This window comes from Lytechinus pictus, chromosome 15 (assembly GCF_037042905.1).
Source record: "Lytechinus pictus isolate F3 Inbred chromosome 15, Lp3.0, whole genome shotgun sequence".
Classification (NCBI taxonomy): Eukaryota; Metazoa; Echinodermata; class Echinoidea; order Temnopleuroida; family Toxopneustidae; genus Lytechinus; species Lytechinus pictus.
This window is the reverse complement of record NC_087259.1, coordinates 5,076,152-5,100,318: the sequence shown is the minus strand read 5'-3', so window position 1 is coordinate 5,100,318 and position 24,167 is coordinate 5,076,152. Positions and strand designations below refer to the sequence as shown.

General features: G+C 36.7%; 2 protein-coding genes across 2 annotated transcripts in view; both read right to left on the bottom strand.

Moving 5' to 3' along the window:
- Positions 1-799: 799 nt before the first annotated feature.
- On the bottom strand, positions 800-20,801 carry LOC135156871 (regulator of G-protein signaling 3-like). The gene is made up of 5 exons (XM_064110636.1): positions 20,712-20,801; positions 9,557-9,651; positions 7,319-7,384; positions 4,911-4,971; positions 800-3,129 (listed from the first exon to the last, which is right to left on the bottom strand). Exons 1-5 carry the CDS (start codon positions 20,799-20,801, stop codon positions 3,118-3,120), a joined length of 324 nt encoding a protein of 107 aa, XP_063966706.1. The 3' UTR covers positions 800-3,117.
- LOC135156815 (uncharacterized) overlaps positions 20,670-24,167 on the bottom strand; it is a 9,683-nt gene continuing 6,185 nt past the window's right edge. Inside the window, exon 4 of the mRNA XM_064110382.1 lies at positions 20,670-23,291. Within this exon, the coding sequence (XP_063966452.1) occupies positions 23,200-23,291 (92 nt within the window). The 3' untranslated portion in view covers positions 20,670-23,199. The remainder of the gene's footprint in view (positions 23,292-24,167) is intronic.

Here is a 24,167-nt window from a genome sequence, read left to right as displayed (position 1 = left end):
CTGAAAATTCATCATGCCACAGTTTGATCTGTAATTTATAGGGTTAAGCAATCTTTAGAATTGGTGTTTTGTTCTATTACATGTAATTTTTCAAAAAGATGGTAAAAGTGCAAAAATGTGGAATTTTGTGAACAGAATCTTCACCTTTAAAAGCTCTGGTCATGTGACTTATGAATATTAATGAGTATGCAAATAGCTGCCAATACGTGTGTATAGAGTCAATCAGATGACAATAAAATCAAATTATTTCATGGAAAATACATTTTAATATTACAGTGAGTGTATAGATATTGATGAAATAATGTTAGAAAATACTTTAGGCTCTGATTTTGTTTGAGAAATTAAAAAAAGTGAAATTCTAGCTAACTTTTTGAATCACTAACTGTACTTTCTAAGCCTTATTTTTTGTACATATAGAGGTGCATATCTCCTTTTTTCTCACTACACAGTATGTTTTCAATAGCAAAGCTTTGCTGCTGGGGACATTGGCACTTACTATTGAAGTGTGTCAATATTTTCACGTGTTGTTAAATTCGCGGCCGATCGGCAATTCGCGAAATCCGCGAAAATAAAACCCCCGCGAAAATTACAGCTCATACAGTATTTGAAGGTGAATTAATGAAACGGGGTATTAGACAAGTTTGTCACAACAGGAGGGGGGAGTTGCAGAAATATTTGCAATCAATTGCAAATGTCTGATGCAATTTACAAGTGATAGATCAATTCAAACTGAAATCGATACATTTTTTTTAACATTGTTTACTTTTCTTTTTTTTATTATTGCTAAATTTTTATTCTTAATTATTGATAAATATTTTGTTATGCACTACGTTCTTTCTTATTATGTATATACAAAATTGCAGAAACAATTAATGAAATGAAATTTTTTTTAAATTCATACTGATGCAAGAGGCAGGCCACCAATCAATTGCAAATGTGAAAAGAAATGCATGACTTGAGATTGATTTGGGGACCTGAAATTGACTTGCGATCAATTCCAAGTTTCTTGCAACACCTCATATGTCTGATACATCTCAAACGGAATGTGAAAATAAACTTAAAGGTCAATTCCACCTCAGAAAAATGTTGATTTGAATCAACAGAGGAAAATCAGACAAGCACAATGCTGAAAATTTCATCAAAATCGGATGTAAAATAAGAAAGTTATGACATTTCAAAGTTTCGCTTATTTTTACAAAATAGTTATATGAACGAGCCAGTTACATCCAAATGAGAGAGTCGATGATGTCACTCACTCACTATTTCTTTTGTTTTTTATTGTTTGAATTATACAATATTTCAATTTTTACGAATTTGACGATTAGGACCTCCTTGCCTGAAGCACAAAATGTTAAAATAATGGAATTCCACATGTTCAGGGAGGAATGAAACTTCATTTCACATGACAATGACGAGAAAATAAAATATTTCATGTTTCATACAATAAATTACAAAAGAAATAGTGAGTGGGTGACGTCATCAGTCTGCCAATTTGCATACCGACCAGGATGTGCATATAACTGTTTTGTGAAATTAAGCAAAACTTTAAAATGTTATATCTTTCTTATTTTACATCCGATTTTGATGAAATTTTCAGTGTTATGCTTGTTTGATTTTTCTCTGTTTATTCAAATCAAGTTTTTGTTGGGGTGGACTTGTCCTTTAAGCTACCTGGCAAGGTCAGTCAAAAATAGAAATTAAAATCATAGGAATTTCAAACACTTTGGGTGTGCATGAATCATGATCAAGTGGGTGGGTGCTAATTCAATTACCAAAGTGATTAAAATATCTTGAACTTGAAGCTCATATTGACATAATTTGATATAGAAAAGTAATGCAACATGTAATAGACTCAATGGCCTGTATTCTGAACACAAGTTTAATTCAAACTCTGGTCCAAGGTTGTGGTTAAACTATGGAATAGTATGGAAAGCCAATGTGACACAAAATTTACCACATCCATTGACACTTGATTCATTCATGATTTGTCTGGGAATAATATCTCCGTGTACAATAGTTTTTTTACCATAAAAAACATGGAAAAAACAGTAAAGACAGAAAAAATACAACGTAACAAAATTATGAAGTTTATTTAGCTTCCCATAATTTTAGCACCATGGCCAAAGTTAAACTTGACTTTAAAAAGCATGCCAATCAATGATGTATTCAGAAATCTATGGGGGTTCACTTTTGTTCTTTTCCTTTTTGCGTTTGTAATGGATTCCATATTAATCTTTTTGCGATCAGTATCACAATTAGAATCTTTCTTTCATACCGCACATATCTGCATTGCTTTCTTGATGAATCCATGCATTGGTATATCATGTATCATTACATTTAGATTATAAACCTGAATATGAAACATGATTCACGATTAACATTGCTGTGAGTATCAAATCGCAGATAATATATTTGCACGCATATGATCACATAGAAACAGAGTACTCTTCCTAAAGTACAGTAAAAGAATTCAAATGCTCACAATATTCACTTTCACCTTTCCAGAAACTAGTCGTTTTACTGATCCTTTTCTTTCTTTTTTTTATTGATTATTTCACAGATTTATATCTTAAAAGCCTACAGTTAGTCTTGGTAAAATGTTAAGAGCATGTCACTATTCTGATTAAAATTTAGTTTGTAACAAAGTGTATGCCCTAAAATAATCATATGAAAGATATGGGGGAAAAAAGTTTTTTATTGAATATAAATTTTGCATTAAATCTATTTCCATCAGGTGGCAGATCAAAATGAAATATCTGGGAGTTTATTTCTTACGTTATCTTTGAATCTGTGATGGTATTCTATTCTAATGTGATAAGTGCTATATTATTACCATTGTGACTATTCTTATTATTTTTTATTAGTATCATTCTGTTCAAAGTGCACTGGGATACATGCATATTTACCAATAATGTGTGAACCGCAGAAATAAAATTACTCATATTTTAATAGTGAAAATATAAAAGTGCTTATACACTGATGATTTTGATATATTATTGTGCATCCACATGCTAATTATCACAGGCATTATCAAAAATTATGTAGTAAAATTATATAGTGCATGTAAAGTGCATATCAATCATACATTTCTAGTTAGTACTATCACAGGCAGCACACTTACCTTTTACACTTGGAATCCCCAAAGAGCATGAGATAATACATATAAAATAAATGTGATTTGCTGTTAATACTAGTTGAAAGTGGATCTCTGCTTGGCATCTGGACATGCAGCAACATTTTATTGATCCCTGCTCGGAATTAGGGATTCCACAATAAATCTATACTCCATATCACATTACAAATCCATGGCTGAATTTCCAATGTATAGAGGTAACCTGACGAATCTTCGTGATTTTCATGAAAACGTGTTAGCTCATATATGAAATATCTTAAAGGTCAAGTCCACCCCAGAAAAATGTTGATTTGATTAAAAAGAGAAAAATCAAGCTAGCAAAACGCTGAAAATTTCATCAAAATCGGATGTAAAATAAGAAAGTTATGACATTTTAAAGTTTTGCTTATTTTTCACAAAACAGTGATATGCACAACTCAAATGAGACAATCGATGATGTCCCTCACTCACTATTTCTTTTGTTTTTTATTGTTTTAATTATACAATGTTTCGTTTTTTATATATTTGACAATAAGGACAACTTGCCTGAACCATATAGTATTAAACAATGCTAATTCCACATGTTCAGCGAGGAATTAATCGTCGTTTCACTTGACAATGAGGAGAAAAATAGAATATTCCCTATTTCAATGAAATACAAAAGAAATAGTGAGTGGATGGCATCATCAGTCTCCTCATTTGCATACCGACCAGGATGTGCATGTAACTGTTTTGTCAAATTAAGCAAAACTTTAGAATGTCATCACTTTTTTATTTTACATCCAATTTTGATGAAATTTTCAGTGTTATGCTTGTTGGATTTTCTCTTTTTATTCAAATCAACTTTTTGTTGGGGTGGAATTGTCCTTTAACATGAAATGAGTCGGAAGGGGAAGGGGTTTTACGATTAAAAAGAAAATGCTAGTCTCTCTTTGCAGTACATATGATAGGTGCTCCACTAAAATGAGTGCTCTAAAAAAAAAAATATATATATAATTTCATTTGCACCCAATGAGGCATGAACAGTTTTAAATGCAGGAGTTGCATACGGATGCAAGTTTTACATGACATGCCAAAAGACTACAACATACCCAGTAAAAATGTTGTTAAAACTTTTATACAGTGCTGTTTTGTAAGAACCTTATAGTAGTTGATTAAACAATCAAACAAGTGTTTAATAGATAATAATTAATATAGGATTTGTATAGCGCACGTATCCACCTTGCTAGGTGCTCAAGGCGCTCCTATAGATTTTACCCCGGCTAAGCTAGTCTACCGATTCCGGTGCGCAAAGCTTTTTGGGGAATCACTTCCTGCCAGTACCCATTTGCCTCACCTGGGTTGAATGCAGCACAATGCGAATACATTTCTTGCTTAAAATTTCTTGTTTAAAATTGTAAATAACAAAGTTTAATTTTTTATTTTTCTTTCTCAATAAATCAAGCATGGCTGTTTAAACTGTTAAACAACTACTGTAAGGTTCATATAATAAACAGCATTGTATGAAAGTTTAAACAACGTTTTTACTGTGATAGGAGCTATAACACAGTAAAAAAAAAACTTTTAGAATGTTTGTCACTCTAACAAATTGTTTAACAAATTTTGAAATTGTTTAAAACTTTTTTTTTTAATAGTTTAAACATTTCCAAACAACTTGCTTAAAACTTAAACAACAGTTGTTAGAGTGAAGGCCTTAAACCATGCGCTTAAATTTTTAATCAGCATTTTTACAATGTAAACAGTATTTTCATTTTATATTTATTTGAACAATTTAAATCAGAATTGTAGACAATCTTACCTTAGATGAGGATATCATGGTCTTCATACCAAAGGACATACAGCCAATGACATCATCAAATCTGCAATGAGTGGAGAAAAAAGGGACAAATGAAAAAAATCCTTTAGTTTAACACTTACAATAATAATAATGTGCTGCACTCAACCCAGGTGAGGTAAATGGGTACCAGCAGGAAATGATTTTTCAAAAAGCTGTGAGCACCGGAATCGGTAGACTAGCTTAGCCAGGGTAATATCGGAGTGCCTTGAGCACCCAAATAGGTGGATATATGGACTATAAAAATACCCTATACTATTTATGTTGTCACGGTTCAGAATATGGGAGAAAATCCGAACATCCACAACCCCTTCACACTGTAAGGGTTAACTATATATATGAAGAAAAGCCTGATGATTTGAGAATTCAAATGAAAAAACATAGCTCATTTACATCCTTGCTTCTCTAAGATTTTTTTCATGTTTCCATATGTCTTTCTCCAATTTTTAACCTCTCCTATCATATTATTTATAGGGATATACTCCCTCCCCCTACCCACCCCCATGATAAGCTGTACGAAGTGCCTTGCAATATTGACATTTTGGGAAACACTATGTAATTATAGGATATAATGTTATAATCAATGTCTTCCTGGCAGTATTGGTTTGAAATGCCTGAATCACTGTTCTTCACAGATAATGATCATTAGAATGGTTTATTGAAGTACTTCTGACCTAGAAGTATATACGGGTCAAGGAAGTCTTTTAAAGGTAATATACCACAGTCATCTTGTATTAAGCTTCAACTCAGTCCTTAAAGTACCTCTAGGAAGTTCTGGTAAATCTCAAGCAAGGTAAATTGTAATTGGGGCCAGTGTGAATACTTCAGGGCCCCATCTTACAAAAGACTTGTTTGATATCAACATCTAAACTGCATGTTTGTTCAAAATATTCTGTAGCTATGATGTATATTCATACATTCACTGTTTTCTTGACAATTCAGCATGCTTCTCTTTGTTTTCAAAGGACATTGTGCAAAGTTCCTAAAGAAAAAATTATGTCATTGATGGATTTCCATATACTTGAGGTTGATCGAATCAATCATAATGGGGCCCAGGATTGGAGATGATGCTCTTCAAGGTAGCTGTGGTGAATTGCCTTTAAATTTCACAATTACATGGAACAAATGATTTTCATGCATGCACGTTAAGAAATGATGCATTCTGGGCCATGGATAAGGAACAAATTGAGTAATTCAAGACGAGAGATGGTGTTCATTAAGGCAGCTGCTGTGGCCCATTATATGTACCTTTAAAGCTTCACCATATCCTGTTACAAAAATGTCCTCAGAGCACACCACGGCTTGCTAACGATTAACCAGCTGATGTCAGTTCAGGTTGGGACAGTCCTGAACATTTCCTAGGTACTTTTGAATTAGTCACGTCAGAGATCTACGATGGTGGCGTCAACGGAACTCCGCATGTCACATGACCCATAAATGTGTGCCCTTGACTTCCAGGGTGGCCAGGGGAAGGGGGGGGGGGAAGTGACATAAGGAAACATGAAACCAAGGCTCTTGGTGGGATAAGTGCAGTATTATGTGCAATATGTCTATAACTGCGGGAGCATATATTCTAGATTGAGTGACAGAAGGGCATTAGAACTTTGTATTTGTTTAATTTACTGCCTTTTTGGCAATTAAAAAGTCATTTGGGGAGTAAGTGTAAGTTAATTTAACCTACTAGGTTTGGTTGAAGGTCAAATATATCCCTTGTTAAAAACACAAAATTATAGCAAGAACTCCTTGCATCCCACAAAGCCCGAAGTATATCATAAAGCCTTTGGAAACAAAACTGAAAGCAAGATAATCATCAGATTGAAGAAAGGAAAAAAGAAGAGGAGGTCGATCAGAAAAAAGAAGAAGAGAAGGTGAGGAGGTTAGGAGAGGAGAGGAGGAGGAGGATGAAGACGATGACAGAGAAAAAGAAGGAGAAGAGGAAGAGAGTGATGACGACAATGAAGAAGAAGAAAAAAGGAAGAGGATGAGACAAGTGAGGAGGAGGAGGAGGAAGATGGAAAGTAGGAGGGAGGAAAGGTAGAGGGAGAATAAATACGAATAAGAAGAGGAAGAAATGGGAGGATGAGAAAAAGAAGTAGAAGAACAGGAAGAGTATGATGGCGAAGAAGAAGAGGAAGAAAAGAAGAAAAGGACAAAGAAGAAGAAGAAAAGAAAGAAGACAAACAAAAATGACGAAAAAGAAGAAGGGAAAAACTGAGAAAAGGAAGTAGGAGCGGAAGAATACAACGAAGAAGAGGGCAATGACGACAACAAAGAAGAGGAAGAAGAAGAAAGGAGAAAAGGAAGAAGGAAAAAAAGAAAAAGACAGGAAGACAGGGTGTGTAGAAAGAAAAACAAGATGACAATCTTTTTACCTTTTTCCTGTCTGTCTGTTGAGATGAATGATGAGTCTGCTAGAGATTTGAACCAGTTCTAAGGGGCTGCGATGACAGAACAGAAAAAAAATATTTCAAAATAGAATGCTTCAATCATTCAAATTAATTTTCTTCCACATTAGTACATCTTTGATCTGAAATGACGTAATACCTCCTAATCATGTTCAATTGTCATTTTTATTCATCAATATAAATATTATCATCAAATTGCTAGGCTATATTTCATTAATTCTTTTAACAATGAGTCGTTTCTAAACAATACTTCATAAATCACTTGTTCCTATAATTCAAAGTATTGATGAAACATATGATTGCTATTGAAAACAAGTTGATTGCTGTAAATGCTTGAAGACATACTATAGGCCTACCTAGATCCTGCCAGCCCCATTTTAAATATATGCATTTCTACTATCATGGAGCCTGTTCAGACCGGCAGAGATAGCGCGATCTAGCGCGCGCTAGATCGCGCTATCTCTGCGGTGTGGAAGGTACAACGTCGTTTCGGTCCGCCCAACAGCGAGCCACGGCGAGCCAAAACGGCGTGCCACTGGAGCACCTCTTGGGGGTGGTCCACGAGAGATAGCGCGGTCTAGCGCGCGCTAGATCGCGCTATCTCTGCCGGTGTGAACCCGAGCTACGATAGCACGGGATAGCATGCCGGAAGTCATCGTTCTACAACGCCATGAAATAAACGTAGGCCGGCTAGCATAATAGGCACAGCGATATCGAGCTCTCAACTAACTAGTACGGGTTCGTAATAGCGCGCGAAATCTTTGACCGCTCTGACCTCATGACGTCACGCGTCATGGCAACAGGACCTCTAAAAAAAGGGGGTGCTACGATAGACCGCGCTATCTCACTGCGGTGTGAATCCGGCGAATGCCAATGGGCGGACCGTGGATCGCGCTACGATAGCGCGATCCACGGTCCGCCCACGGTCCCCCCTTGCGGTGTGAACAGCCTCACAGATTCATACTTTTTATCAGGTCATTCACTTTCATTTCTGAAACCACATGCAGGTTGAATTTGTGCATCATCGCGTCAATTATTCATTAATGAGGAAACCATAATGTATTCTTTAGACTGTCTTTCTTGCTCAGACTCTGGATCACATTCCCTACGAAAGGCTGTTAATAGGGGGCTTCCAAAAAAAAGAACAGAAGTACTTAGATTTAATGGCCCGTATTCTTAAGTCGGGTTTTAATTCAAACTCAGGTTTAAAGTTGTGGTTTAGGTTTGGATAGCCCATTGTGACAAAAATCACTAACAGTAGAGATATAATATTCAGCTCATTTGACTCTAAAATCATTCTCAGTTGTCTAAGATGTATAAATAAGATAATTGTTTTCAGCATGAAAGGATCAGGAAAGATCACAGTAAACATAATAAACATATTACCATGTAATTAAAATTGTGACACCTTTGGCTTCCCATAATCTTATCACGGAGTTAGACCATGGTCTAAGATAAACCCCGACTTCAGAATACGGGCCAATGGGTTTTCCAATAAGCCATGTGCGTTGCTAGGTCAGTGCAAACATTATCGTTTGTTAGGCATACTTGAAGCTGCCCAGTAAAGCCAGGGTTACACCATAACTGAATCCTCCCAAATAAATTTGGACCAATTCTGCCCAAATATGGCCCGATTCGGATGGATTCTGTGGTTTCGTTTCGGAACCTATTCGTCTCTGATTTGGCGAGCTCCCTGGATCAGAGGTTGATAGGTCCAGGACAGGTCCCAAATCAGAGCAGAATCGCCTAATATTGACTGCTCAGAATACCCCGCATGCCTCCGAGAATCCAACCAAATTCCATCCAAATACATCCCGAATGTGGCCCAAATAATATTTGTCGTGGCCACATTCGAGGGTATTTTGGGGGTATTTGGCTGGTTTTGAACATTTCAAATCGAGCCAAATCCCTCCACGAATGCTCCCGATTCCCTCCTAAATTTTCTTGCATTCAGGGAAGTATAACAGAATACTCCTGAATCCTCACGAATACGTCTATTCAGATGGATTTGCAGCTGATTCGGTTCCGGTGTAACCCAGGATATTAGTTATAAATTACCACAAAAAACATGAACCAAATTGGTCCATAAGAAGTATATGAAAAACTTTTTTGATGGGGGGTCAACTATATCAAAAGGGAAATAATTTTTACAGATTACATCTAAAATGTGAGATTATCAAGTGCTGTTCACATCAGCATACTTACATATAGAATGTTTTGTCAAACTTTGGTTCTCTGGTGTCATGTTGGACAGATGTGAACTCCCTCAGGATCTCTTTGCCTCGAGTGACGACAGATATCTTCAAATAAAAATGAATAATATCAAAACAATAAACTAATTAAAGCATTATTAAATACAAATTCATGAAACTTGAAAGGGCCTCTTTCTAGTCACTGGGCCAAGGGACAAGGGCTTTTTTTATTTCAAAAGGGCACTTAAAGGTAAGACAGTGCTATTTCTAGGGACATCCAAGGTCAATAAAAATGTGCGTTGATAGAAAATGAAGGACTCAACATTAGCAGTGGCCCGCTGGCCTGGGGCAACAAAAAATGAGAGTCGGGCCATCGAAATTCTCTATCAAAGCCAACACTTGGTGGCCCGGTTGGGTTACCAAAGTTTCGATAAATGGTAATGCTTCCTTTTGTTTTACAGCCACCAAATTTGCTTAACAGGGTAAAAAAAATATGAGATTGATGATTTGGGGAACGATCGGGCCACCAAGAAAAAAAAGTTAGTGTGGAGCAATGAAAAATGTACTTTCAATGGGATACATGCACTGGATTAATGCAGGGCACCAAGGCCACAGGCAAAAAGGGCACTCATTTTTTTTTTACTTAAGTCTACATATATTTGGAAGGGCATCAATGCCATTCAAAGGACATTGGAGGCCATGTCCTCGGATTGCCTTAAGTTTAATAATTTGAGCCCTGTAGTTATCATATGGTACCCCAAGCTATCCGTTAACACCCAAACCCTTATTTTCTCAAAGCATTCTCAATGCCAAATCCTTTCTTGATCAAAATGTCAACTCCTGGGCAAACACAAGTTGAAAGACACTTGGATGAAGAACAATACGTTCTAAATTTAGGGTTGATATGGAGTTGACTTGTATTTTTGGCTTCGTACCCCCAAAACCCATCTTTGCAGCGTCCTAGACAATTTTAATTTCCTCCGAGCCAAAAACCACTCCTCGACCAGAGGCCTTTCGGGAATGAGAGGGATATTGGACAAAACATGGAACTGTGAACTTTAAAACGTCAATCTTTTAGAAGGTTATTCTTAAAGGACAAGTCCACCCCAACAAAAAGTTGATTTGAATAAAAAGAGAAAAATCCAACAAGCATAACACTGAAAATTTCATCAAAATCGGATGTAAAATAAGGAAGTTATGACATTTTAAAGTTTCGCTTAATTTCACAGAACAGTTATATGCACATCCTGGCTGGTATGCGAATGAGGAGACTATGACGTCATCCACTCACTATTTCTTTTGTATTTTATTATATGAAATATTCTTTAAAAAATTTAATTTGTCAAGTGATACAACGATTAATTCCTCCCTGAACATGTGGAATTAGCATTGTTTTATACTATATGGTTCAGTCAAGTTGGTCTTTATTGTCAAATCCGTAAAAAATGAAATATTGTATAATTCAAACAATAAAAAACAAAAGAAATAGTGAGTGATGGACATCATCGACTGTCTCATTTGCATGCAACTGAGTTGTGCATATCTCTGTTTTGTGAAAAATAATCAAAACTTTAAAATGTCATAACTTTCTTATTTTACATCCGATTTTGATGAAATTTTCAGCACTATGCTAGTTTGATTTTTCTCTATTTATTCAAGTCAGCATTTTCCTGGGGTGGACTTGACCTTTAAGGATACAGTAAATAACTTAGACAAAACAAATAGAGAGAAAGAAGGAAGGAAATAGTTAAGGAAGAAGTGGATTGATTGAATGAATGATTGAGGTTTAATGACACTACCAACACTATGTGTCATATAAATGTCTGAATATTAATATTAGCAGAATCTTCGTTGGAGAAGAAGATTCTGCTAGGATCGAAAATTTAGGCCCCTTTTGACTTTCTAATTTACTCCATTGGCTCTCTTTTATTAGATAAGCAGTTTTCAGCAGCTTCTTTTTGCCATTGAATATTAATCTGTAATTTTATGTTAAATGGCGGGATTTGCTTTCTAAATGTTACGATCTATAGATTGAATTAACCAAGTAAATGGAGTTATAAAAAATATTAACTACTTCACCAAAGACATCTTGCCTGGACAGCCTTCAGAAGTAGTTAAAGCATAGCAGTGTGAAACACCAAGGAATAGACTCATGAATAGAGAATTTCAAGGACTGAGATTTGTGGAACAGCTCCACCTAAGTCTATTGTTATTGCACCAATGCAACCCAAGACTCTCGCAGAAAGTGTGGAGAAGGAATGAAAACAGTGGAAGTGGAAGAATAAGGAGTGGAGAAGGATACATTGGAAGGGCAGTCTGCTGAAGAGGAAGGAGCGAGAGATGAAATACGAAAACAGGGAGCTAAATAACTTTTTAGAAGCACTTGCCCAGTCGGGCAAGTAAATTTTTAAATAGTTGGAATATACTTGCCCATTAATCTATTTCACTTGCTCGAAAAAAATCCTTGGAAAAAAACTTTTACCTCTTCAAAAGATAGTTTTGCGGTTTTATAAACCATTGACCTTTTTCTCTCTTTTGACATGAAATGATCTACCTTGTTATTGCATTTCTTTTTCCAAAATGATTTTATCTTGCCTGCCAAGACCAAAATTATGGTCAATATCATTATTATTATTATTATTATTATTATTTGTTTTGGCGTCGCCTGTGCCTGGGAAGAGAAAAGCGAACTGAATCACTATGACCCGCAGGTCTCTCCTCCCGATATAACTGATTGGGGGGAATGCAGGTGGACCACTACACCGGGGTTTCCCCCTACTCTTATATCATATCATATCATATCGACCCTCATTTTGGTCATTTTACTGTGAGAATTTTGCTTCCTACTGTGTGAATTTCGCTTGCCCAATTCAGGCAAGTAGTTGTGGTCTTTACTTCAAAACACTTGCCCGACTCTAATTGTTACTTGCCCCGGGCAATCGGGCAAGTGCTTATGTACATGTAGCACCCTGACTAAGTAACTAGAGTTTCGTTATTGGTAGGTTTTGCGCTTGCTATATCCAGAGAATATAAACCCGGGGGCCACACCACATTTCATACTTCTTTTGTAGAATAAGACTCCGACAGATATTCAAAGGAGAGGGAGTGTGTGGAAGAGATTTAAAAGAAATGGTTTAATTTCAATTGGTCTAATGCCAATTCGTCCAATAACCAACTCGTCTACGATCATTTGGTCTACCGTCAGTTCGTCCACTATCCACATGGTCTAATTGCCATTTCGTCCACCAAATGTCGTCTAATAACCAGATGGTCCAATAGCCATTTCGTCCACATACCATTTGGTCTAATTGGTCTCAGTGTTAATTGGGCAAAATGAATGAAAAGAAAGAGGGTATTAGACCAACTGATTATGAGACGAAGTGGTCATAGATGAAATGATGATTAGACAAAGTGATTATTGGACCAAACAGTTTTTAGCCGAAGTGTTGATGGACGGAATAGTCCTACTAATACCATGGTCACATTTACTTTACAGCGGCCGTACGGCGAGTCGAAAACAGCCGTTTTATTCATTTTTATACAAACCACCTCTATGTAGCTCGTACATAAAATGTGAAAAGGGCTGTTTTCGACTCGCCGTACGGCCACCGTAGAGCAAATGTGACCGAGGTATGAATGAAGGTAGACCATGTGATGAGTGGACGAGTCGGCAATAGACGAATTGGCAATTTACCAAAGGAATAGGATGGAAAGTAGATGTGACTGAAAGATCAGGGATTGGTGCTTAATGCTTATTGAGAGATTGTATAACAGCTCCATCTACATGTATCTTGTATTAGCCCAAGACTTGGGCAGAATAGTATTAAAGGAAACCAAAACCCAAGAAGAGGAGCAATCTTATTGGAAAGAGTAAAATGAGAGGAGCAATTTAAAAAAAGTTTCATCAAAATCAGTTATGAAATAAGCAAGTTTAAAAAGTCCTGTTGTACTTTCTATGGGGATCCTCAAATTGGCAAACATGCTTCAAAATGGCTGATTTTGTGGACAACTCTCCATTTGTTTTGTAGACAAATTTTCAGATTTTCCCTTTATTTTACATATTTCACATTATCTCCTGACCTTGACATATGTGGTGTGAATTATATATTCCCATGTTGTGCTCAGGAGGCAAGATGCAATTTGAAAGATGAGGAAAATCTGAAAATTCGTGTACAAAACAAATGGAGAGTTGTCCACAAAATCAGCCATTTTGAAGCATGTTTGCCAATTTGAGGATCCCCATAGAAAGTACAACAAGACTTTTTAAACGTCCATAACTTGCTTATTTCATAACCGATTTTGATGAAACTTTTTTAAAATTGTTCATCTCATTTTACTCTTTCCAATAAGATTGTTTCTCTTCTGGGGTTTCGGTTTCCTTTAAGATATGGAAACAGAAGGCGTGAATAGAAGAGCAAATAGTGGAGGGGATACTTTGGATGGACAGTCTGCAGAAAATCAGAAAACCCTAGAATGAAATACCAGGAAGTTCAGACTGCTATCAAATGCGATGATAATTTGCTGCTGAGTTTCATCACCGTTGACCTTTGTTGCATCTTGAATGAACAAGCATTTAGCCTGTTTATTATTTGTGCCCAAAATAAGTGGATAAACGGGGGGGGGGGGGGGGGGGGGGGGGGGGGCGGCACTTCCATTGACGAGTAGATACCATGCCATGTAGTCTCGAAAAGCACCCTAAACAAGTATTTTCCATATTCTAAAAATGCACCACTTAACAAGTAACAAAATGATACTCTTGGCAAGTATTCCCTGAAGTGAACCCCTAAACAAGTACAGCGATATTTGAATTGTTATGTCACAGAGATCGGTCGTCAGTTTTACTTTTACCTACATCATTGGGTTTAGTACGGCCCCCACCTCCCACACCTTGCGCAAATTGTACTCAATACACGTAGTGTTGACTGTTGGGGCAAAAAGTATCCTTTATAAAACATTTTAGTCTTTTTTATACCCCCGCAAATTTGACCATAAACACGTAGCTTTCCTAGCGAAATCGATACCCTCTTTCCATTAATTTAGTGTTTTTGACACCCTTCTTACGTACGTAACGTGCCCTATCTTGAAAAGGACATCCTTTTTACGTGTTTTTTGGTCACGCATGGTATCCACTCGTCAATGTAAGTGCCCCCCCCCCCCCCCGGGGGGATAATGCAACTACAATGCACTACAATAAGAGCTGCCAACCTTGTGCAAGCAAAAAAAGGAATCATTATGGCCAAAAAAAGGAATTTCCAACAAAAAAAAGGAATGTGTTAAAACGAACCTTAAAACCACACGCGACAAACATCCAATGCAAAAAGTATGTATGCAGTGAACAATTAAAAAAAAGTTAATCTCTAGGCCAAGTCTGGGCTAAGTAACGGAGTGTTACAAATTGGACCCTTAGTCTTGGGCCGTTTGATATAATCTACCAACTTTAATTAAGTCAGTAGCAGGGCTTGAATTAAGAATTGAGAGGGGCAAGGCCATTTTTAAATGGGCACTTTCAGCTTGGGGCAACCGGCAAAGTGGCCTTGAATGCCCCAAAATTTCAAGGGGTATCAAGGCCATTCTAAAGGGCATGAAGGCCACTTTTATTCTAGTCAAATGGGCACCTAGGCAAATTTTTCTAAAAATGATAAGTAGCTAGGCCTTTCATTTTGTAGTGCAACCTACTCCGGCACTTATCAAAGTGAAGATCTGTCGAGAAAAAATTCTTTCAGGGGCACCAAAATCAGTTCTGGTGAACATTTTTAGGGCTCCATTTTTCTGGGGCTTCCTTTCCACTTCTAAAATAATTCATTGTTTTATGTTGAGTTTCCTGACAAAACTACCAAATTGTAGACTAAGAGAAATAAAAAAAAAAGTTGACATCAATTCAGACTTGTTCCCAAGTAACATTGTTTTTGCCAAACAGTACCCTTTAAAATTAAAGTGTCATAAAATGGAAGTGTACATGTAACATTCCACAAATATAGAAAAATTATTCATAAATCAATCTAATCTAAAATTCAAATAGATCTATAGATAAGATTAAGAAGTTGAAATGATTTCAGAAATCATTTCACAAAAGTCCCATCGTAAATCACTTCACGATGTGCACAGCTCAGCCTCAATCACACTGCACGCACACTCAATCATCCCCAGCAGTGACAGCACTATAGAGCAGACATCTAGGCCGCCAGAACCGGGGAAGAAATCTTCCCATTCCTGCTAAACTGAATGCTAAAGTGCCGACTTTTTTAATGAATTCCAAAGGCAGTAGGACATCTCTCTAGTATAAATCATGTGAAACTATCAATAAATGTTGAATATCACCCAGAATTATTACTTCAGGGGACAATGAAGAGCTTTCCAGGTCTTTTCAAAGCCGAATTCATCGTATTTGTGTGATACGAGTTGATGAAAATTAACCAGACAGTACCGTTATCCGAAGGGCACGTACGTGCATAGCGCCAACTTAATGTGTTCCGCCATCTTGCTTGTTGGTTGCCGATAAAATGCGCATTTTCAGATTTTTTAACGCTCAGTTATTATCCATGACTGAAACATTGACCAATCAAAAACTAAGATTCTACAAGAAATATGAATATTCATATACGAAAGTATAAACATAGATAATTCAGTTTTATGTGAAATTTAAACCCAATACTTCAAAATATGGTTAGTTTTATGTCTCTAAAATGACCCTTAAAACCAGAATTTTATTAGTAAAAAATAAAGGTTTTCCCAAGTTGCCATGGTAACACGGTCTGAGATATAAAAGCTTAGCAAACACTTCATTTCAGTGATCGAGGATGTATTTGTTTACGGTATACGTCTACATAAATTATAACATTTTTTTCCAGACCATGGATGAACTTTCAAAAAGAGACATTTTAGGCAAGTTTTTACGATTTCCGGCAATTTTCTGACACAGGCACTTTGAAGAGGTAATTTTTACAGAATTAGAAGAAGACATCATGGATTTTCCTAATTATCACGACGGATATGCAACTTACTTGTAAACAAATCAAACAAAGGCTATGATACATTTTCGATAATGCAAAAAGAGACATTCAAGTCTCTGATTGAGAGCCGCAGATTGAACATTCGCACGGCGCAATGGTAGCGTTTTCGCCGAATTCGTCGGGGCGAAAACTCCAAGAGAGCCGTACCACTCACCAGTCCCGAACGCTGCGCTGTATGTTTGATGATTTATCTGGTGCCATTTCGTGCTTATAAATTTGTTTTTTCTACAATGCCACTATCTCATTAAAATTGTTTGTCATGATAACATTGGAAATATTATCGTTTAACGGCCCAAAGGATCGACTGTAATAAAAGATACTTTGAAATATTGTCAGAGAGTGATTAGTTAGGTGATGTTTATGGTCAGAATTTAGTCATGGCTTCGGGTGAACTTACGCGAACGCGGTCACTTGCTCACGGGGCGAGTCGGCCTGGCCCTTTGGTGGAAGGCCGTTAGGCAACGTGCAGTGCAGCTAGAGCAGAGTTGGGGAGTTATAGGTATAAAAATACTTTGAAATAAGTAATCTGCAAATATTTTTGTCTTATCCCTTTGGATTACTTAGATAAGAAATTCAAATTCTCAAAGTTTAAATCAAATTTTAGACAGTGACAACAAAGAGTGGTGCTGTATGGGGGGGGGGTGGGGTCTTGCATGCCCCCAATTCACGAACAAGAAAAAAAAGGAAAAGGTAAGAGAATCTTGCGAAATTGTTCAATTGGATTTTTGTAACCAAAAGTCAAAATTATGCTTATGTCGCTTGCTTGCAACTATATATTTTATAAATTTTGCCTGATACGCCATATCGTAGTACCCTCAATTATTTTCACTTGTTACGCCACTGACATGACTGATATAACATCTACTAGTTTATGATAACATTATTTGGTTGCGGGATCAAAGCATCAGCTATATAGCTAAACATTTATACTTTATGCCTGTTCAACTTCCAATACAGGTTTAGGCCTGTATTTATGAGATGTTAAGATCTATGGGTGCCTTTATTATTTTCATTTTCAATTAAAACAATTATTAATTATGTATTAATTTAGTATTAACCTCGATGATACATTTTATTGTATTAAATCGTACAATTTCTGTTGTATTAAGCCCCTTATTAAGCCCTTTTAAAAACATGCTCAGTAGCAGACCCCCCCCCATATATAAAGACAATAGAAGTGTATATATATAATTAATTGAACCCCCCCCCTTATTGAGGACAAAATGAAAAAAAAATACTCAAAATAATCGACCGCCCCCCCCCCCTTTGACGAGGCAGCTGTCGGTGACCTGATGTCTTCATTGACTTCTTTTTGCTTGTAAAAATAATATTAAAGAAATAGGGGCTACTCTAAGTGTCCCCTGTGAAAATTGATTTGGATCTGCAAGTGCATGAGGCTGCGCCCCCTCCAACGTCATAGCTACCCCATATCTTTAGGTTCTAGCTCTCATATTTTTCAGCTCCCTGGTTTTTTGGAAGAAAAAAAAACGAGGCGAAAGAAAAGAGTGAAATAAATGAAATACGATTAATCAAAATTTGAGTTGTTTGAAAGAATTATACTTATCAGAGCTAGAAACTAAATTAAATTCTACAACCATGAAGAATAACAGCAATCTTGATAAATTCTGTTTTTTTTTCAAAATCAGAACCAATCAACCTTTTTCTGATTATTCTGTCACTTTCCATATTTTGGAGAAAAAAATAAAAGTGTTCATCGACGCCCTGTACTGCATGATGAAACTGTATCCCCACTCTGCCCTCGTAACCCCCCCCCCTCTCTCCCTCTCCCCCTCCCCCACCACAATGCCCCTTGCTCATTTCTCTTATCTCACCTTGACCTTAATTAATTAATCTTAACTATTTGGCGGTACAGTCAAACGTGACTGGTCGCCATCATAGTTTCATCCCCAACAAACAAGGAACAAACAATAACAATTCTGTTTTTCGACCCAACATCATTCCTTTCAATACGGGTAAGGCTATACGTGGGCATGCACAAACAACGTGGGTTAACAAAAACTGACCCGCGTTTGGACTAAAATTGTGATTAAAATAAAAATGTTATAAATATGAAAAAAATATGTGTATAATGAAGGATATCTGATAAACGGATAAACATCAATCGCTAATTCATAAAAATGCTGGAAAAGATTTGACAGAGGTTTTTAACAACGGTAATCAAGGGGAATTAGTGTATGGGTGAATGGCGTTCGAGCTTTAGCCGAGCGTTAGCCGGAGAGGGCGCGGGCCAAATCTGCCTGAATCTGGCAATATGGCGTCGTCCATTAAGCTGACGTTAGCCAGCGGCGACTGCACGTACGTGAGGGAATTGATATTAATCAATTCAAGAAAATAGCCTCATAATTTCATTTCTTTATCACTACAATTAATTTTAAAGTATATAAAAAATATCTTTTGATGATTCAATCTTTAATATATATGATGAGTATTTTTGTAAAATTTTGCAAATGGAATAATAATTTCCCTCAAACCTCCAAATCCCCTCCATTACAAATGGACTCTTCTCTTACTACATTTGGGGAATTACCCTACCCAATTCATCGTACTCCTCGCTCTGCGCTGCAAGAACAAACGTTGGCTCTACTCACCTGAAGAGTGTTGGCCCGTGCGTAAAGACAACGTATTAGCAGTAACGTTAGATCCAACATTCGGCGGAAATCTGATTTTCGGATCATTTTTTTGTACATAAAACATCACTTTATAGGAAAGAAATTACATGCAAATTTAAGATAAAATATACAAAATTTAGAAATATCGTACCTTAGACCGCAGTTACTGTTATTTCCTTTCAAATGATGATCAAAACATAATCATCCTCGATCATTTCGTTTGTCATCGTAAGTTGCCATCTTGGATGACGTCATCATCCTTACAGACGTATTTACCAGTCGCTATACATCGCGATTCGTACCATGCATGCCGCTCGCATATTCAACTAACGTATATGTACGTGCACGCTATCAAATTATTAAAATGCGTTGGAAAACCGGCCGGCAGGCGACTACGCACGCGCAAGTACCAGGCTCATCTCGGGCTCAACACGCACTCCACATACATACAATTATGTACACACATTATCAAAATTGTCAAAAAACGTAATTTGAAAAGAAAAACCATAATGCCGTAATTTGAATGAAAAAACGTAATGATTACGGCAAAAACGTAATGGTTGGCAGCTCTGTACAATGCATGGAAACAGAGGGAGATAATCTTTATTTTTAAAGTTGATCAGAAGACTTCGGCACTGGGGAAAAATTTCAAAATCGACGCACATTCTTAGATCAGATGTAATAACATGCTACACATTTCATCTACATGTAGCAAATGAGCACAGCAAACGGCAATGTGATACCAGGAATATTAACCCCAAAAATAGCACAAAAAGCAGACCAAAACTGAGTTTCTTTACAATAACAAAGCTTTGTCATCTCCTGCAACTACGTTGATACACAAGAGAGCTTTTAATTCAATCAATACCATAGAAACCTCAACAGGGCATACTTGTTCTTGTCTGAATTGTCCACAAGACAATCAATTGTTACAAAAATCCCAATTCTACTTTTAACAGGAAATTCTTTTCTGCATTCAGCCCATTTTAGTTCAATCCAAATGTTCTACCTTGCCAAGAAAAATCTTAAGATAGTTCCATCATCGCATGGGGAGAAGGGGCAAAATTGCGGGGGATAAAACTTGGCGATGAACGTGAATATCCGCTTTTAACTCATCATACACCCGTCAAAATCAGTGACATTTCAAAAGTTGGTCTCCAGAGTTGGGAGTTGGTGACTTTGCAGGTTTCATAATAGTTTTTATTTATTCAAAATAATTAAGAACAATTATTTGGAAGATGGTTTAATGGAGAAGGTAGATAGTCTTTAGTTATATTATTCCATGATGTTCTAGTAGGATACATGTTATATGTCTAGCCAGGATCACCAGGCACTACTAGTTCACTTCTCCTCTTTCTCCTTCTCATCCTCCTCTTCTTGTTCCATTCCTCTCACCTCTTTTCTTCTCCTCCTCCTTCTCTTCTTCTTCTCCACTTCCTCTTCCTAATTATTTTTTTCTTCTCTTTCTTCTTTCTCTTCTTGTTTTCTGATTGCTTGCCATCTTGTTTGTATTGCATATTGCTTCTACATGTATGTCCCATTTCTTCTCCCCCTTCTCCTTCCCCCTCCTCATCTTCCCTTTCCTCATCCTATCGTTCTTGTTCTCCCATCCTCCCATTTTCTTTTCTTTTTTCTCATTTTTATTTATTTGTTTCCTTCTCCCTTTCTACCTGTTTCCCCCACCCCTCTCTTCTCTTCCACCCCCTCCTCCTGCTCCTCTCCCCCCCCCTCCTCCGGCTCCTCCTCCACGACCCTCTCCACGACCCTCTGTTTCAAAGGCGAGAGTCAGAACCACTAGACCACGACACACCCACTGATAACCCCAACCCATCATTAATTATCAAATGGGCACTGACAAAACTGTGTGGAGCGGTGCGGCCCAATGGATTAGCGGTGCTAATGGATTAGTCTTCTGAAACAGAAGGGCGTGGGTTCAAATCCCAGCCATGGCGTGGGTTCATATCCCAGCCATGGCGTAATTTCCTTCAGCAAGAAATTTATGCACTCCAACCAAGGTGGGGTAAATTAGTACCTGGCAGGAATTTATTCCTTGAAAAGCCACCACGCTGTAAAAGGCTGCAGGACTAAAGCCAGGGTAATAATATCCAATTGAGGGCAAAGAGATGTATTTGGCAGTGATATGCGATTGGCATGCTACAAATTCTAATTTTAACATGAATATGAAACTACAAATCCCATAGGAAAAAAATCAAATAAGGTAGAACAATCAGTGCCTAATTTGGGGTCCTCTGCAATCTAAGGTAATCAAAACCGTTGTACATCCACGGTCAGATCAGTCGTAATCTTTGGCAAGGTTTTAGGAGAGCCCTGGAAAATAATTGGGGGGATCTGGGAAGGTGGTTCAAAACGGCAATATGATTGCCAATTTGGCATTAGATGCATACGGTACATGTAGAATGAAAATAAAATCTTGGCTCTGTAATAATTGTGATTGATCAGGGGCTAATACGAATAATTGATCATACACAATAATCAGGGCAATCACTCGTAGAAATCAGCACCACAATCGATCGCTAAGCTTTGTGTTACGGGCCCCTGATGTAAGTTTCTCCATTAAGACAGGGTTGTGTATCTTTAACACTGGACCTGTAACATAAAGCTTTGTAATTGATTGTGGAGCAGATTTTACAATTGATCATACACAATGATAATCAATGCAATCAATTATAGAAAATAGCCCTACAATCAATCGCTGTGATTAATGTTAAACGGCACTGATGGGTGCAAGCTGTTTAATACTAAAGGCCATCGCACACTTAAAGATTGGTCTGCGACCCAAATTTGGAATGAAACGTAGTAAAACATGGAGTGAAAATTGAGACATGGAACATCTATTTAAAATTCTCAATCGTAGTATGAATAATTATGTTATAATCTGTGACTATGCTACCATCCTTAATATAATTGATTTCCATTATTTCTCCCTTTTCACACTTTGATGTATAAAACAGTGGAAAAAGTTCCAATTTCATGACTCTATTTCATATTTCCTTGAATTCTTAGTAATCCCATCCCATCATTAATTATCAATTGGGCACATTTTAACATGAAAATGAATTAAGAATGAAACTAGTTATTGAAGGAAACCTTCAATAACAAGCTTTGCTTTTCAGAAGGTTTCTATTTCATTTCATAACGTTATATTATATTTGGCTTTACTTTGTAGCTTTGTTGAAATTTTGGAATGAAATAAATTTGTTATCAATCAATCAATCATAAAAAATAAATTCAAATCGAATATCTAGTTGTAATGACGTCACAACAAACGAATATATATGGCTATTATTGGAAACCAATTTGGCCTTTACTCCAACATAAAGGCTCACAATCATCCAAAATTGATAGAGTTTAATTCAAGTTAAATCAAACCTCAAATAAAAAGATACTTTTCATTTACAAGTTAAGCAAAATGCGCTTTGTTCCAAAAATCGGATCCTGCACCAGTTGTAAGGTGTGCGGAGGCCATAGTTATGAAGTCTGCAACATGTTCTTTGTGTACAAAACCAGAATCTCAACTTTTATTGCAATCAGATAAAGCTATTCACACAGATTAAAATTCTTGCATTTGGATGCAAGAAAATAATAACAATAATAAAATACAAAAGAAGGGGTGGGGATATTCATTAAGACATTTATACAACAACTGTTGAAATTGGCCAACATAACGCAAAACTAAATCATAACTTTGTTATCCACTGTCCCATTTTGATGAAATTTTAAATGTTTTGTTTGTCACATTTTACTTCATTTATTCAAATTACTTTCCACCCCTTTAACCAGCCCACACCAACTGTAATTCTAAATACTACCACCAAAATACCAAGAGTACTCAGTGACATTTCTTTTTTATTTCTCTCTCTATCCCTCTCTCTCTCTCTCTCTTTATATTTTTCACTTTCCTTTCTGGTCTAAGGGGTGGGAGGGGGCAAGCAGATAGAACAGGCCATTGGTTGAACTTTCAAGGCTGTCAAAGTCTATTTCCTGAATATTAATTTTCATTCTGCATATAAAAAATGCATACTCACCCTTGCATACAATCTGCACTCCTGAGTCCTGGATGGTATTTTGAGTTCCTTGGCTCCACAAACTATGGTGTGAAATAAAAACAGAAGACACAAAGGGATTTATGACTTTGGCACCTAATATTTCTCTGCAGAATACTACTGACAAATAACCTAGATTACTAGTAAGATCATAGCGAATAAGTTGGATTATCAAACATAATGTCAATCTTCTTTTTTTGGCATATATGTATATCCCGAATAGCTTTGTCTATATGGGGAAAGACGCTAAGCTTTAAAATGACATATCACATCAATTGTATATATGTATTACATAGTAGTAAACTACACTGATCATGAATTTTGTAATCTCATGAATTGGTCAATCGCTATCAATTATCTTTGATAAATTCCAGAATCAATTGAAGATATACCCAAAAATAATATTTTAATGAAATGTATGTAAACTTGTAAATTTATTATAGACATCGTTAATATATTTTTGATCAATCCTGGGTAAAATTCTTTATCATCTGTGTCACTCACAGTCACACACAATTAAAGGACGATATCTCTTAATTCAATGAACAAGGTCTTTATTGGTGCTTTCATGTTTCAATCTAATTCTCAAATACTTGGGTTTTGTGTAAAATTCATCCCTGATTAACCAATTATAATGCTCTGAAGCTGTGATAGAGAAACCTTCTCTGATGATTTGTTTCCAAGCCCATCCCCTTCCCCAAACTTTCAAACTAGCCCATCCTCATGGATGGTTCACATGAAATTTGCTCTGGCGACAATTGCTCCGCTCTAAATTTCCACACACCAAACGAATGACGAACTTCAACCCTGGGTTTAACACTATACCCTACTCTAAATCTAACATAAAACCCTATTGCAACCCTATCCCTACATCTTAGGACGAAATTAAGCCCGGAGCAATCGTCGCAGGAGCAAATGTC

Excerpts from the sequence above, each read along its gene's own strand:
- LOC135156871 (XM_064110636.1), bottom strand. The coding sequence starts at position 20,801 with ATGGGAGGATGGGAGAACAAGAACGATAGGATGAGGAAAGGGAAGATG. Across the intron at positions 9,652-20,711 it reads AGAAGAAATGGGACATACAT|ATATCTGTCGTCACTCGAGG; the intron begins GTAGAAGCAATA and ends TTTTATTTGAAG. Across the intron at positions 7,385-9,556 it reads TTTGACAAAACATTCTATAT|CCCCTTAGAACTGGTTCAAA; the intron begins GTAAGTATGCTG and ends CTGTCATCGCAG.